The 17,286-nt window shown below is 33.7% G+C and overlaps 1 protein-coding gene across 3 annotated transcripts in view; it reads left to right on the top strand.

The window, feature by feature from the left end:
* Nucleotides 1–17,286, top strand: part of SEMA3E (semaphorin 3E) — a 261,910-nt gene that overhangs the window by 198,898 nt on the left and 45,726 nt on the right. For all 3 annotated transcript variants that reach the window (XM_059934035.1, XM_059934036.1, XM_059934037.1), the window contains exon 5: nt 15,570–15,663. In XM_059934035.1, coding sequence (XP_059790018.1) covers nt 15,570–15,663 — 94 coding nt within the window. The remainder of the gene's footprint in view (nt 1–15,569; nt 15,664–17,286) is intronic.

Here is a 17,286-nt window from a genome sequence, read left to right on the forward strand (position 1 = left end):
CCCAGTTTTCACTTGCTCTTCAATCTGGCCGTATCTCAATCAGCTGTCAAATTAACCATGCTTAACAGTAAGTCTTTTCAAAACATTTTTTCACGATTTCCCCTTGCACATTGAGGGAAGGAAGTTCAAACACCTTATCTCAGCATCCTTCACAGTCTGGTTCTAATGTACTTTCTCAGCCCTCTCTCCTTCCCACTTATTAAACTTCCTCTGTACAAGTTTGATTATAGTCAATCAGGGCTACTTGCTTCTTTCCTACCCATTCCTTCATCATGAAATGTTTTTTCTTTTCTCCTAGAATACCTTCTTTTAGAAGAGTGGTTGAAAGACTTTGGAATTAGATCTTCGTGTTACTAGCTATGTGAATTTGGATACATTTTTTAATAGCTTTGAGCCTTAGAAATTTTGTTTGTAAAATGAGGATAAAATCGTCTGTCTCTTAAGGTTGTAGTAACAGTGAAATAAACAAATAAGCAATGTTCTTAGCACAATATTTGAGCCAGAGAGAGTGTTCGTAATATAAATCTTAATCAACTATTTTTTTGTTTCCTTAGGAAAAACATCCCAGAATATTACCATTCCCTTCCTCAACCCAGACCACTCTACCCCCAGGACTAGAATTAGGTTCCAATTTCCTGTTCTCATAACACCGCATTATAGGACTTCTGACACTGAGGCACTCAATATACTAATTGTATTTCCCTATCTAGAGCTCAGAAGACACAGTTCCTTCCTGTGATGTTCTTTGGAGGATCACTGTATTTGAGATAGGTTAGATGTCTATCTTAAAGATTTGTGATAAGCAGTAAAGGAAGAATACGTAGGTAAAAGTGCTTTGTATCTTCGTAAGTGCTCTGCAGAAATGATTTATTATTAACTTTGCAGCACCTAGCACAGTGCCCAGCACGGAGTAGTGAAGTGCTCATGGAATTCAAGTGCACATTGAAATCATGTCCTCTGAAGTGCATGTTAGGCCCTGTGTTTATTGTCCACTCGGTGTTATCACTGATCATGGGGCCCTAGTGAAACATGATGGTTGTCTCTTTTAATTGTATTCTATTTCTGTTCTATTCTATTCTATTCTATATCTACAGGCTTGAGCCTCCAGAATAATCACATTAAAAAAAAATATGCTCACATGCCTTTTACCTCTATGTAATAAACTAATTTTTGTGGTTTGATAAAGGGAGGAATGAGATGCAAGAAGAAAGAGGGAACATATACTCTCAGACTCAAGACGATCTCGTGGAGCAGGTTTCCCCATTTCAAGCACAGCAGATTAGAGTGTTTCCTGGGCATCATAAAATCAGAAAGGGTTTAATTATTACCAGCTTTGAAAATAATTTTGGAATACTCTTCTGTAACTATGTAAGAATATTATAATGTGGATACATTTCCTCACGAGCATTTTTCCTCTTACCATAAGAAAAAGCCAGGAATCCCTTAACCTAGACTTCTCTGATAACCATGAAAGTCTTTACTCACTAAACCTGTTTTCCAAAATTTCCTTTGTTGGCACTTTTAACTCTGAGAGATGTATGGTTCCAGCCAGAGCTGAATGACGAATCACCTGTTATAGAAAGCGTCCCTTCCCTTGCAGCTGGTCAGTGCATACTGTGCAGAGGGTGGCTTTCTTTTTCCTTTTACCAGCCGTTCTTTTCTTTCTTCTCCACACAGGACTGTGATCCTTTGTGATCATGTATGAGTCAGTCATCGGTAGGAACACTCATAGGATTGAGGGGTTTTCAGAAGTGTCCAAGTGAAAGGGAACAGGGATTCAGAAGTGAGGAATGGCTCCGAAGGCTAACTGCATACTAAAAAGGGACCATGACTTCCTTCCCGTGAAAAGTAGATATTCATAGTTTGATCAAAAGCATCTTTGTCCTCAAAAAAGAATTTTGATTCTTGCTTCATCGTGTGTGGTCAAAATAACAGTGAGAGTAGTCAGACCCAGAGAAGGTGGACAGGAAAAGCAATGCAGAAGAGAAATCCAGATCATTAAGCTGACTTGAGTCAAGATGGGTTTTCTCTTGCCATGTGTAAAAGTCTAGATAATTATCTCCATCCTTCAGTTAAATTTTTGAAAGTATACATAACTGTTTCTTCTTGATTATGTCTAGCGTTCTTCTATTTAATAGTTTAATATGAATCAATTAATAGTAAGGAATATTTAATATTAATATCTCCTATTTATACTTTACATATTAAAATATATAATGCTTACATATGTTATCATATATGTAGATTATTCTATATACATATATATAAATTATCAGATACCATATATTTTATCTAAGAAACAAGACACAGTTTAATCCAATTGCTTATTAGATATGCTATGCCAATTATTTTATCATACAATGTATAGAGAATATCAGAAGGTAAACACCTGTTTACATTGAACAAATATTTACTACCACTATTTTTTGGTCCAAATTCACCCAAAAATGTCTATGCAGGACAGCACGTCCATAACTGCTCAAAAAATAGCCATAATTGCATTCACTAAATTTCTTGGCATTCTATTAAGCAGCAGCTAGTTTTCATAATCCAGACCGTGATGTCACTTACTGCAAAATTTTATTTTCTTCAGCCTTTTTACATGTAGATATACCTGCTTTTAATATTGCATAATTTGTTTATGTAAAGGGATTCCAAGTAAGCTATTTGAGTAATTTGTTATAGAATGCTGTTTCATTCTCACTATGAGTTCAAAGTCAGTTCAATATGTAAATTCAATATGAATTCAATATGTAAATTCAAAGTCAGATTAACTGGGTAGTTCAGGCAGGGACTGATTAGACATATGTGATGGATTTTCTATCACATTAAATTTGACTTTTTCCAAAACCAAACACAGATGATCATAAGGTAAATGAATCAAATCAGAACCCATGATATCATTATAAGAAGACTGGCTATGCTCATCTTTCAAATAATTAAAATACTAACTTTCCCAATCTTAGAACTACATATTTAATTATAATAGGACACTTACTAATGTGGCCTTATAAGATATTTCCAACAAATATTGCCAATATTCAGCTTTTTAATATTCTTTGGCTGTTTAGGCTTATTTCAATCCGTTGCAGTTATTATTCTTATTGATCAATGAATTATCCCATATTTGTCCGGTAGATACCTCTTTAAGTTGACATCTAAGTCTTTATAACCCTAATAGTTTTGATAGCTTTCTTTGCTTTCTGGAATGAAAAGGTATTCCATGCCTACTTCATACATCTATGACCCCGGACCATTTTTTAAAATTAATTTTGTGATCTTTTATTGATTTGTATAAGTTTATTATATATTAAGGCAAAAATAAAGGTCTTGTTTTTTATTTGAGTGAAAAAAATGTTTTTTTTTTCATATAGGATTTAAAAAAAATTTTTAGTCATATTATTTATCAGTCTTTCTTTTAAGTCTTCTGAATTTTGTGTCTTATTTTAAAAGGCCTTTCCCTGAATCAAAGGTTATATACAAAATTTTTGTCTTTTTCTATTCCCTGTATAATCCTATTTCTTATGTTTTAAGTTGTTGATCAGTCTGGAATTTGACTACAGGGCTATAGGACATGAGGTAGTAATCAAACTTTATTTTTTTCCAGATGGCAGTCCAGTTGTCCAAACACCATTTATTGAATAATCCATCACTTATCCACAGTGCTTTGAAATACTATCCATATTAATGTGCATTCTTACACCACATTGGCTTCTTATAATATAGAACAAGGTTTTAAAGTTCACTGTAGAACAACAAAAACAAAAACAAAATGCTGAATGATGAAATCAGCATTATGCACCATTGGGTTTGATATAAAATATTTGGTTGCAAACCCTTGGATTTGTAAGAGATCAGTTTTCTTTTCATGTATGGTTATGTCACATATCTATATGTTCTAGTTCTTATGGTTTCTCAATGGCCTTTTATACTCATTCCTTCCTCTGATTGTCACAACAGTCACAGGAGATAGCAGCATAGAATTATCATTTCTTTTTTTACAAATAATGAGTTACAAGTAATTGAGGTAGAAAGAGGTTATGGGACTTGAGCAAGAGCAAATCAGAACCTTTCTTGTCTCCACTTCGAATTAACTCTCTTTGTGAAGTATCCTGACTCTTATTCTAGTTCTTATTCCTGTTCCTATTTTCATTCTCCTTCTCCTTCTTCCTCTTCTTTTTTTTCTTTTCACTAATTTATGAGAAGAACGTATCAGAGACTTTATTTCTGCCATTGAAATGATGTATTTGTCTAATATGATTCATTGACGTTCAGTTAATATATTGATTAATGAAAAAATTTTATCCTATTATATATTACTTGCAGTCACCTGTTCCTTTTGGTTTGCCATTTGTTAAATTGACGATTATTATTTAAAATTTTTAGATTTAACTTGTTTAAACTAAAAAAATAAAAGTTGACCCATGTCTCCTACCCCCCACTCCCTGCTTCTGACAAGCACCAGTTTGTTCTCTGTAGCTCTGAGCTTGTTTTTTGTTTTTTTTAGATTCCACATATAAGGGAGAGCATATAATGCTTGTCTTTCTCTTATTTCACTTAGCATAATGCCCTCACGGTGCATTCATGTTGTCAGAAATGGCAAGATTTCATTCTTGTTTATGACTGAATAATATTATATTCCACATATATATGCCACAATTTTGTTATCCATTCATCTATCAATGGACAGTTAGGTTGTTGCCGTATCTTGGCTATTGTTAATAATACTGCGGTGAACGTGGGAGTACATATATATTTTTGATTTAGTGTTTTCATTTTCTTTGGATAAATACCCAGAAGTAGAATTGCTGGATGTATGGTAGTTATATTTTTAATTTTTTGAGGAACCTCCGTACTACTTTTCACAGTAGATGCACCAGTTTACATTCCCACCAACAATGCATAAGGGTTCCCTTTGCTCCACATCCTTGCCAAAACTTGTTATTTCTACACTTTTTGATATTAGCCATTCTAACAGGTATGAGGTGATATCTTATTGTGGTTTTGATTTGCATTTTCCTAGTAATTAATGATGTAGAGAATCTTTTCACATACCTGTTAGCCATCATATGTCTTCTTTGGAAGAATGTCTATTCAGATCTGCCCATTTTTAAATCAGATGATTGGTTTTTTTTGTTTTTTTTTTTCCTATTGAGTTGTATGAGTTCTTTTATATTCTGGATATATATATAAAATACATTGTCAGATGCTTCTTCTGAATCTATTTAGATGATCATATGACTCTTATTCCTCATTTTGTTTTGTTAATGTGGTGCATCACATTGTCTGATTTGCGAATGCTGGACCATTCTTGTATCCCTGGAATAAATCCCACTTGATCATGGTGTGTGATCCTTTTAATGTATTGTTGAATTCAATTTGCTAATATTTTGTTGAAGATTTTTGCATCTAAGTTCATCAGGCATATTGGTCTATAATTTACTTTTCTTCTAGCATATTTGTCTGATTTTGGTATCAAGGTAATGATGGCCTCATAAGATGAATTTAGAAGAGTTCCCATCTCTTCTATTTTTTGGAATAGTTTGAGAAGGATTGGTATTAATTCTTTAAATGTTTGGTAGAATTCACTAGTGAAGCCATCTGGTCCTGGACTTTTGTTTGTTGGGAGGTTTTTGATTATGTATTCAATCTCCTTACTAATAATTTGTTCAGATTTTTTATTTCATGATGATTCAGTCTTGGTAGGTCATATGTTTCTAGGATTTATCCATTTGTTTCTAGGTTGTCCAATTTGTTGGTGTATAATTGTTCATAAGTAGTCTCTTATGATCCTTTGTATTTCTATGGTATCAGCTGTAATATCATTTCTTTCATTCATGATTTTATTTCTTTGAGTCCTTTTTTTTTTTTTTTTTGGTGAGTCTGATGAAAGGTTTGTCAATTTGGTTTATCTTTTCTCAGAACCAGCTCTTAGTTTCATTGATATTTTCTATTGTCTTTTTAGTCTCTATTTCATTTATTCCTGCTTTGATCTTTGTTATTTCCTTCCTTCTACTAACTTTGTGTTTTGTTTGTTCTTTTTCTAGTTCCTTGAGGTGTAAAATTAGGTTATTTATTTGAGACTTTTCTCATTTCTTGAGGTAGGCATTTGTCACTGTCAAATTCCCTCTAATCTTCCCGGACAATTAGCCTACTTTGCTTAATTTTATGGTTGTTAAAAGGAATAGCATGCATCATGCTTCCTAAATTCGATATTGTCTGAATGATTGGAATATAGTAGGCTTTTTAAATGTTTGCTGAACTGCCCAGATGTACATCGTCACAATGCAGTGAGAATAATGCTATCAGAGATTCATAGCCATGGGAGAAGTTTTGCTTGGTGATGTCTTGGAGAATATCAGTGAAGTCATTTTTCAATATCATTTTATCATTAGTAGGAGTTAGTATTGTAGAGAAAAGGAAGACTCAAATTCTCTTTTCCCAAAGGGAAAGTGTAATCAGAGCTATGGGTGTTATGATGCAGAAAATTTTAAAGATAGCTTATGCTGCTGGAATTTTGATTGGATGGTGGAAATCATAAGGGATAAAGCATGAAGTCAAACCGTGAAGGTCCTAAACTGCCATTCTAGAAATTAGACTTTATTCAGTAATCATGAGGAAGCACCAAAGATTTTTCAGAGGGAGAGTGACATGATTATTTTTAAGAAGATGATGAGGAAGAGGTAAGAAGCAAGATTGATGCTGTTTTCTAGTAAAAGCAGGCTTCAGGACAACATTATAATTACAGTTTGAAGAATATTTGCTTCCAGTATTCTTAGTATACCCTGGCATACATATCCAGTAGACAGAGCTATCAGTGTGGAATTTAAGAGAATATTGGCATATGATGAGGGCACTTAGGGTGAGGAATCCTGAAGTAATAATTAAAACAAAAGAGAGGAAAAGATGATTTTGCCGTCAAACAAAGGTTAAAGTAAATATTTATTTAAAAATTCAGCACAAGACATTTGAGTTAGAATTTTACTTAGATGTAGTATAAGCTTTTAAAAAATTTTGGTAGCCTCTGCAAGCTATTCCGATAATATTTAAGGAAATAAAACATTTGAACATGTAATTTAATAAATACATAAAATAATAATAAAATACTTTTCTTCTTTAAAAATAATATACGTTTTTGAACCTTGATTATACATTAAGTACCTTATAAAGGACTCAACCATGCCTAGCAACACAAATATATCCATCCTCTCCTTTATAATGGCAAGTAGGGTAATACTGTAAAATAATGTGGAACTAGAAGACACTCTTTGAGACTAGCAAACCCTCATTCTGCCTGTGATTCCTCACCGATAAAGAGAAAGTAATATTGTGAACAATATTATTGACCCTGTCTTACTTTACAGACTTATTTTGAGGATGAAACAAGATAATATATGCTAGAATACTTCCTAAATTTTAAAGTATTATAAAAATAGAATGTATCATTTTTGGAAAAACAATGTAAAAGAAGAAAAAAGCAATTAAAATGCAAAACTATTAGCCTTAAAGTCAAAACATTTACTTACAACTTCACTCCCTTTTTGCATTTTTTTCTACTTTGTTTATTTAGCCTTTGGGAAATGTTTCACATATTCTTTAATAAATGATTTTATTGCTTGGCAGAAGAAAGGGAAAAAATAAATGATACAGTGAATCACATTCAAAATTAATTTGTGATACAGACAATTGAATAGCTATTTTTTTGTGTGAAGAATTAAAGCGCATATTATGGTTATTTATTCTAGGCATTTTTGTACCCAAACCACTTTTGTTGATAGATACAGGGCTGTGAGCCTGTGTATTTTACTTTTTTCCTATTAGAAATAGCTAATAAAATAGTGATTACTTGTTTTATCTTGTTGTAATGTTCCAATTTACTTTTGACATCTTTCAGAATATCTCAGTGGTGCTGAGGGCAAGAATAATATTAGTTCACAAAGCTGATTTATTAATGGGAAACTCATTTCATTTAATTGGCATCACGTTTAACACCTGATATGCAGCAACTCACGCCTATTGACAGTAGCTTACAGCAGGCTTGCTGGGTTTTGAGGGCTCTCCTCAAGACCTAAATGAGAAAATTCTTCTGGGAAGATGTACCATTTATTCTTTACAAACGTTTTTCTGAAGAGCACATGCATCTCCGCACATTTGTGAGCTAGATGTCCTGCTTTTTCTCAAGCACAAGAGGATCTATTGAAAAACTTCTCTGTGTCACACTGAAACAAAAAGTGCAGCCTACGTTGTTAATACTAGCGATGTCCTGTAAATTTAAGCCACATTACTCAGGCAGAAATTCCAGCTGTTAAAACACAGATAATGGAAAACTAGTCTAAGTAGTGACCAACATTCTCAAAAGGGTTAAACACCAGCATTACACATTACTTGAACCATAAACTCGATTGCTTTGGGGTCATTGACAAGGTCATTATGACTCAAGTTTTCTGGTTGGTTTGGTTGCTGAATTCTACTTCATGGAAGAAAATTATATTACTTGCTTTTTAGTATTTTATTGGATTGTGCACTAAATTAAACACTGCATTTAAGACCACAGTGAACTCTCCAAATAATGTGAAAAACTTCATTCTTAAATTTGTAGTTAATTTTGAAGTTAGCTTGACCTATAGAAAACAAAGCAATAAAAGTTTGGAATTTACCTGTTTTCTATCATAATATCAATACTATTCTGTGTATGGTAAATTTTCTTCCTTTAAAATTTCTACATCTCAGCTGTATAAAGTTGCAAAAATAACATATTCAATGCTGAGGAATTAAGATGACTTGGATCAGTGTATTTTTTTGTCATATGCAGCTTAACAAGACAAAGAAAGCCTCTGCTTTAAAATCATGGCACAAAAGACCAATTAGTATGTTAAAAACTAGTGTCAAATTGGTTGTTTGATAAAAATTAAGAACTCAGTCTTTATTGCCCATTCAGTTTTGAAATTTCCTGACAATACACAGCAGTATCAAGAGAATACCTTTTCCTCATTAAAAAAAAAAAAAAAAAGTCATGCGGGAAAGGGAAGCCTTAACTAACAAATAAGTGTACGTCCATGTCACACCTCCATATTACTTCAAATTTCATGCTGTCATTAATAAGGTCTTTGGGGATAAAATAAGTCATCTCTATAATTCTTCAGTATTTGATTTTATTTTTAATGACTGCCATGTGATATTAAATTATGTTCTATTCATCCAAACCTTTAATATATCAAACCTGGCAAGAGTTCATCATAAATTGTCAAAGTGTTTATGAAAATATATTATCTTCAATAAATAGCTGGGGAAATTAAGAACACATTTATTTTTCCTTTAGTTGTTACTAAAGCCAATGGCAATCAAAATATAGAAAAAATCGAACTGTGATATTGCTGTATGGGTAGCCCCAGGAAAGCATGTACAACAAAGAATAGCATAATAACTTGTACATGTTGTCTAGTTTTAAATCAACATACCTATCCATAGCTCTGTTTTGTGAGTTGTTTTAGATCTGTGAGAAAGTAGGCAAAGACCACACAACAAAGGAGATAAAGCTATTTATTCAAACAATACAAACAGCTGTGCATTTATTATATATCAGGTGTTTTATTTGATAGAGGGGATCAAAGATAAATGTCACATAGGCAGTTTCCTCAAGGAAGCCTCACAAACCAGTAGGGAATAGAGTCAAACAGACAGTTAATACAGAGGAGTAAATGATGTAAAAGGGGGATTTGAATGATGCTTCAGGAGGACCCAGAAAGGGAAAGGAATCCATATTAGGGCAGGCAGATCAGGATTCCTGGAGGTGATAAGGTCTGTGCTGAATTTTTAATACTGTGTGGGCATTGTTATCCTAAACACATTAATAAGCCCAAGTAAGATTAAAAAACCTACAAGCAGTCAGAATGGTTGGTACTCAAACTGTAAGACCAGCATTTTAGAGATGAAGTATTTATGTATAAAGTCCCTTACGTAAATACCCTAAGGACTTTAGACTTTTTTTTCTGGACTCTATCAGAAGTCAATGAAAGATTTTAAGTAGGGAGGTGATAAGAGGAAATTCACATTTCAGAAAGAAGTCTTTGGCAGCAGAGTAAAGAATTAGTGGCTGGGGAGACCGCTCAGGGGGCTGGTTAAAATTAAGGTGATAAAGTGGTAAAGGAGTGAATTAAATAAGTGCCATGGTGCAGGCAACAGCGTTGAATATTGCAGATAGATACAGTAAAAAAAAAAAAAAAAAAAAAAAAGTCTATTGGGGGTAATTTTATGAGAACAGTAGAGTGATAAGGCTTGGAGTTCTGTTTGCTACTGTCTTTCCTGTTCCAGGGCCAAGACCTGACAAGTGGAAACTGATTTTTTTTTTTTTCTGAATAATTACATAAATAATGGAAACTGATTTTCTCCATCAAACGTAAGGTGTGAGGCTGTCTACTGAATGTCAAGAGAGATCACGAGCTAGGGTGTTTGAGCACATAGCTGCTCAGAAGAGTTATAAAAGGACGTAACCAGGGAAACACATTCCTTGGCAATTTTGAGGGCTGAGCTAAAAACCACTGGTTGTTAGTGATTGCTTTATATTTTTGAATGGTTTCCTTTAGCAGCATCACTATCCTAGGTTTAGAAATGGCGAAGGTAGACATGTGGATAGGAGAATAAGGGGCAAAGTGAGGGCTGACTAAGGGGGAGAAAACGGGAAGGGACCTTTGTATTTTGAAAAAAATAAAAGGGTCTCAACTCTGGAGGTTTGTATTGGGTCAAAAATATTTATAATTTTATGATTAATCATGTAAAAGAGCTGGAAGTGTGAGAAGCTGTGTGGAACAATATCCTCGTAGGAGCTGCATTCATTTTTTAAGGCTGCTGTAACAAATTACCACCAGTTTAGTGGCTTAGAATGAAACAAATGTTTTATCTAATAATTCTGTAGGTGAGAAGTCTAAAATGATTCTCACTGGAATAAAATCAAGATGTCAATAGGGATGCATTCTTTCCAGAAGATCTCTGGGAAGAATCCATGTCATTCTTTTTTCCAGCTTCTAGAGAACCACCCACATTCCTTGGCTCATGGCCCCATTCTTCCATCATCAGAGCCAGCAGTGAATGGCGGGTCTAGTCTTCGCCACACTGCATTCCTTTGGTTGGTTCTTGGCTGTCATCATCAAATCTTCTCTGACAATTTTTAGGACTCGTGTGATTACATTGGGCTCACCTGGATAATTCAGGGTAATATCCCCATCTGAATGTCCTTAACTTAATCACGTCTGAAAAGTCCCTTTTGCTATGCAAAGTGAGATATTCATAGGTTCCAGGCATTAGGACATGAACATTTTGAGGCTCCATAATTATGCCTAGTATGGGAGCTCTGACTCAATTAAGGCAAGGAGGTATTGAAGCATGTTGTAAATTGAGTGTGGTTTTAGAGATTCACTTACCATGAAATAAGGATTTCAAAAAGCATGGTAGAAAGGTTTTAGAGAAGCGATAAAATTAGATCAGAAATATGGTTTTAGTAGTCATCTTATCTCCAATAGAAATTGCCTTTCTGACCTTGTTCATTTTTCATGATTTGTTCAATGGAAATCTCATACTTGTTATCAACAAAGATTGACGGGTTAAAAAGAGGAGTTTTGAGTACGTTCGTAAAAGAGGCAAACTTGGGCTTCCCTGGTGGCACAGTGGTTAAGAATCCACCTGCCGATACAGGGGACACGGGTTTGAGCCCTGGCCCGGGAAGATCCCACATGCCGTGGAGCAACTTGAGTCCGTGAGCCACAACTACTGAAGCACCTAGAGCTGGTGCTCTGCAACAAAGAGAAGCTACCTCAGTGAGAAGCCCGGACACAGCAACGAAGACCCAATGCAGCCCAAAATAAATAAATAAATTTTTTTTAAAAAAGAGGCAAACCATTTTTAGGTTTGATTAGCTTTCACCACAGGCAGATCTTTTGTTTTTACCATGTCATAAAACATTGATTAGGTGTAAGATAACTTTATCTTCTTACTTTTTCTGGCCTTGCTTCTTTTGTTTAACTTCTCTAAGTGTCATCTAATTATGTGTTAAAGTTTTGACTGCACATAATGTGCTCAGATAAAATTTATTGAGGCCACTCACTCATTTATCACAGACAAATGAACAGTTGTGATAAAGCTATACCTTGTATCAGCAAACGAGGCTGAGTTCAAAATAATAGGAATGTAAAGTTGTGTGTAATCATAGCCATACTTAGACTCTCAAGTCACTCACGTAAAAAATGTCAACCATTTACTGGCTTTTATTATCAAATGTTATTTTAGTCATAACATCATAATAGCCTTTACTAAAAACCAGGCAACATATTTTTAACAATTTCATTTAACTTAGTAATTCAGAAATAGAGTAAAAAGCAGGGAGACAATATTACTGTTTTTAAGGCATCCAGTGACTTAAATAAGGAATATTGACAGCACCTATATTATACTTCTGCAGAAAGGTATATTCTGATTTATAAAAATAAATATAGAGCTTCCTGTTCTCTGTAGTGACATTTTAATTTAATAATGGAAATGTTCATTTAAGAACTAGTCAGGTTTGGGAACAGGGTCAAAGAAGACTATGTGAAGTGATGAGATACAAGTTATAGAACTTTGAAGCGTTCAAAGCACCTCTTCATTATTTTGTTAGAAATAGCGTAGTCTTCAAATTTAAGAAGTACATAGCACAATTTACAATCCAGCTTAACATTTTCATCCGTTTTGTTATTATCTGATTTCTGCAGTATTATTAACCAAGGGTTATGTATACATGAAATGACTGTATCCTCTACAGATTTGGACCTTTCTTCTTTTTATAAAGATAATGGTGCTTGTCTAAAGCAGGGATGTTCTAATAGTTTATCTTTTTTTTTAATCATTAGTGGGCTGAAAACCTACAAATTGCAGAATACACGTATTTTTTCCAGCTTTATTGAGTTCTAATTGAAAAATAAAATTGTAAGATATTTAAAGTGTTCATCGTGATAATTTGATATAAGTGTACGTTGAGAACACATGCATTTAAAAAATTAAAATGATAGGTATGTCTATCCTTTAAGCTATTCAAAAATGTGGATTTTTAATACTAATGTGAAAAGCAGGCAAAAAGGCTTAATTTAATTTGTTCATTATTTCAAAAGACTATTTGTTGAGGCAGTTTTAGCCATTAATCAAATTAATGAGAGATATTTGAAGTCTTCTGGAGAAAGGTGGGAAGGGTTCAGTCAAGGTACATCTGAGTCTGGACTTGAGGTGTAGATCTCTGAGAATATATAAGTACTTAGTATTCAGTATTCAGTTGTCAAATTTGAAGTTTCATGAAAGAGTTCACCCTTTTACAGACTCAAACAGATTTTACATATTGCACAGAGTTGTGCTTCGTACATCCTGGGTTCCACTTATTTGTTCTCAAAATGTTAGGGTTATAGGCTTTTGTGCATATAGTTTCCAGTTGATTCAATTTACTTCCCTTGAAGGTTGAAGACACTGCTCTGTTAGATACTTGATATCTCAGAAACATGCTGAAATTCACAAATCAACAGTAGTAGCCTTAGGAACCTAGATCATGATTTATATTTACGAGAACCTGTGACTTTTCTAAGAAATTGTAACTTCATTTCCTTCATCTAACTCTGTGGTTCTTCAAAATCTGAGATTCTCTTGATCTTAGCATTCTTACAGTTTGCATTTTCTGTTTCACCCACTTGACAGTTTAAATTTAAATGAATATATTATATTCCTTGAATCAATAAGCAATATACTTGTTTTTCTCCTGAAGTTTCAATTTTAGTGTTTATGGTTTCTAAGTATATCTGTTAGATAAATCAACTTCATCCATCATTAGAGACAAAAAGTTGAGTATCACAGAATGTTGAAGCTATCAAACGTCTTGAGTTAAGAAAGTAGTTCAGTATATTTCTTCAACTGCTTTCTATGAGCAAACATTTGGACATTTGACTGAATTAGAGCAAGTATAGTATGTATACCCTACCTGTTTTTACCAAATATTCTGTAAAGTGGCAGTAACTAAAGGAGTAAACAAGTATTTCTTTCATAGACTTGATCATTTCTTCCTCCATATAACACTATGGATATGTTTTGCAAATTTAGATGAAATCCTTTCCGCTTAAGTGTTAGCTGGGTAGACCAGTCATTCTAGCTCATTTCAACAAACATTTTCTTTTCATGTCATTGCAAATCTGTTGTCTGTGGGAAGCGAACACAAAAATGTTTCAAATTATTTACTGGCATTCTTTCTCTTTACTGATTCGTGTGACGTGTATAAATAGATAAACTTTTTTTTTTTCTGGCTTAAAATACCGGTTTAGCCACACCTCTGGATTCAGAGGCCACATTTGTTCTCTAGGCTATGGTTCAGTTCCAAGAACAAGACTGGAGTTTTATAAGAGTCAGGTGAACTCTGCACTTATCAGAAAGGTCTTGAAATGGCAGGATCAAAATGGTGATTTTAGAATATCAGAGAGAGAAAGAGGAATGTGTGTTGGATAAGAATGGCAAGAAAAGGATGGCATAGATAATGTGGAGTAAATAGGCTGTCTAGGAAAGTCAAGATCAAGTTCTAGAAAAGTGCATGCAACCCTCAGAGGTTCCTCAGGACTTTGGATTGTTTACAGGTTCATTATTCACAGATGGGCAGGACTACTTGTAGATGCCACAGTGGGCAGTATTGACAATATTCTATTGCAAAGTGGGGGTTTTTTTCTGACAAAATTTTGTATATTGATTTTTATTGTCACTTTTCCAGACTACTTTTTTTTTAACTGAAACCATTTATAGCACACTTAATGGCGATTACTTGTAAAAATATCCATTAATGAGAATTTTGCAATCTGAGAACATTCAGAAAAAGTTCTGTGGTTATGTGATTGCAATAGGAACCAATAAAGTAGTAGTTTTTCATGGAAATGTTTATTTTCAAAATCTCATTTGTATGAAACCATACTGAAATATTGTTCATAATATGGCATCAACTTCTACATGTATATCCCAGTAATTATTTATGCAGTAATCATTCTCTAAATTATTAAATATTAGGTGTCTATACAAAGAATATGCGATGAAGAATAAAAATGATTGGAAATAAATATTCCAAATTATTGATAGAAATTTTATCATTTTCTTTTAGAGATTATTCAAAAAAATCAATAATGACCTTTGTGGAATAAATGCCCATTTTCATGTTTATCAGAGTCTCCTTTTTAATAACCTTTTTTTTTTTTTTTTTTCAGCAAGTCTCCATTCATTTGGAATATTTAACTGACACATCTCAGAATAACTAATACTGGCTAATCAAGTGATAAAAACTGCAGAGTTCTTTCATTTCAGCACCTGCATCCTTTTTGAGAGAAGTGATAAAACCCACATGGGCCTGAAAACCCACGTGTTTATGTATAAAATCCAGTTGGTTCCTAAATAACTTGATGTTTCTCACTGGTGCCCTATTTACAATGCCTGTTTTGTAAATAATCAAGGTTGAATGTATTTTTTTCTGAGAAATTAAATTCTTATTAAAGTTGGCAAATACATAATGGCTTTTCTGGTTTTCTTTAAAGGATCCCCTTTTTCACCTGGAATCGCACAGATCTGAGAGAGGAAGGGGCAGATGTCCTTTTGATGCCAACTCCTCATTCATCTCCACTTTAATTGGTAATTATCATGGCTGCAGACATCAGGTGGTAGTCATATTGATTTCGAAACTTCAGGTAGATTCTTTAGTATTTCTTCATATACATTGCTGTGTCATATCTATTTATTGGTGCTGGGAGCACGGATATTAAATTTCAAGCCATGCTCACCTGAGCAAGTTTTACTCTAAAATAAGTGCAGCTGCTATGAAGTATGGACGTCTCATCCAGAAAACACAAATTGTCCCTTAATACCTGATAGAAGATATTTTGTATTATGTCATTTATTGTTCACAAAATGCAATTGTGTAAATACTTTACAAAAATGTAGCTAGAGAAACTAAACTATTTTAACATATGTTAATTCTTTATGTATTAATTACTCTGTGACTTTAAGGGAACTTCTAATATTCTCTTCTAATATTCTCTTCTAATATTCTCTTGGTGCCTTTCTCTGTCTCAGTAGAATTCAGAAAGTCATCTCAATTTGGAACTTCAAAGTCATTTATTTAAATTCCTGTTAATTTAAAATGTAAGCTGTAGAGGTTGACTGGCTCAAACTATGTCCACGTTGGAATAATAGAATAAGCTGGCCATGTCTGATCTGGATTTCAATTGGATTTCAATTAAATTAGACGAGATACATGAAAATCTCACTTAAATCTCAGAAAAATACTTTTTCTTTAATACAGTTTGGGATTGAAAATGGCACACCCTTATCAAATACTCCAGCACTGCTATGGTACAGACAGCTGGTTGAGTTGCCAAGTATAAAGTTGAAGAGAGCAATCCCTGACACCTCACATGGGTGCTGTTAGGAATCATTCTGTTTTCTCAGTGTTGAGAGGTTCTGATAGGTATATGGTACAGATGTACAAGCTTCTGTTATTACATTTGCAGCACTTAGAGTTATATGCTAATATTAGGTCATCCTGTTTACAGAAAATGAAAACATGTAAAATAACAGGTAGAGATTTCCTATCCTAAATAAGTGGGTAAAACTTAAAACTCCCCACTGATGAGTAATCAGAATATCATATGCTGGATTTAGAGTTGATGCAGATGTTCCTGTATATTCTAGAGATAACACGTTCCCTGAACTTATTCCAGACAGTTGATTCTGATGGGCCTTGCATCCCACTCTCCACAGTCCCCCGTCTCAGTAATGGTACTCAGGTCCAAATAAGTAGAGCTTTTATATATACGTATATTTATTTGTATAACAAAAATCTTACGTTAGCTCTAAACAGTAGGGAAAGTTTGATTTACTTCAGCTTCATAATTTGAAAGTGCTTTAAGATGAGAATTTCACGTAGTGATTAGTTCTTTAGGAGCTTGAATAAAGAGATATTTTTAAAGAATATAAGATTTTAAAGAAAATACTGTGATATCCTGAGTTCCTCTACTCACTCGTGTATGGGTGTATGTAAACACAATATGAGGAGGGGAGATTTTAAATATGGGAATTGAGTTGCTTAAGTCAGTTTGGACTTAGTAGGAATCAAAACCTTAAGAATGCCACTTTTGGAGAATGCCAGATTCATAAATGTTAGAAATTCGTGGTAGATTGGCAGCATATGAGTTAAAATACATGCATTTGATAGACTCATACAATTTTTTTCTAATGTTTTTAATGATTTTTGTA

Source organism: Balaenoptera ricei, chromosome 9, assembly GCF_028023285.1.
Source record: "Balaenoptera ricei isolate mBalRic1 chromosome 9, mBalRic1.hap2, whole genome shotgun sequence".
NCBI lineage: Eukaryota > Metazoa > Chordata > Mammalia > Artiodactyla > Balaenopteridae > Balaenoptera > Balaenoptera ricei.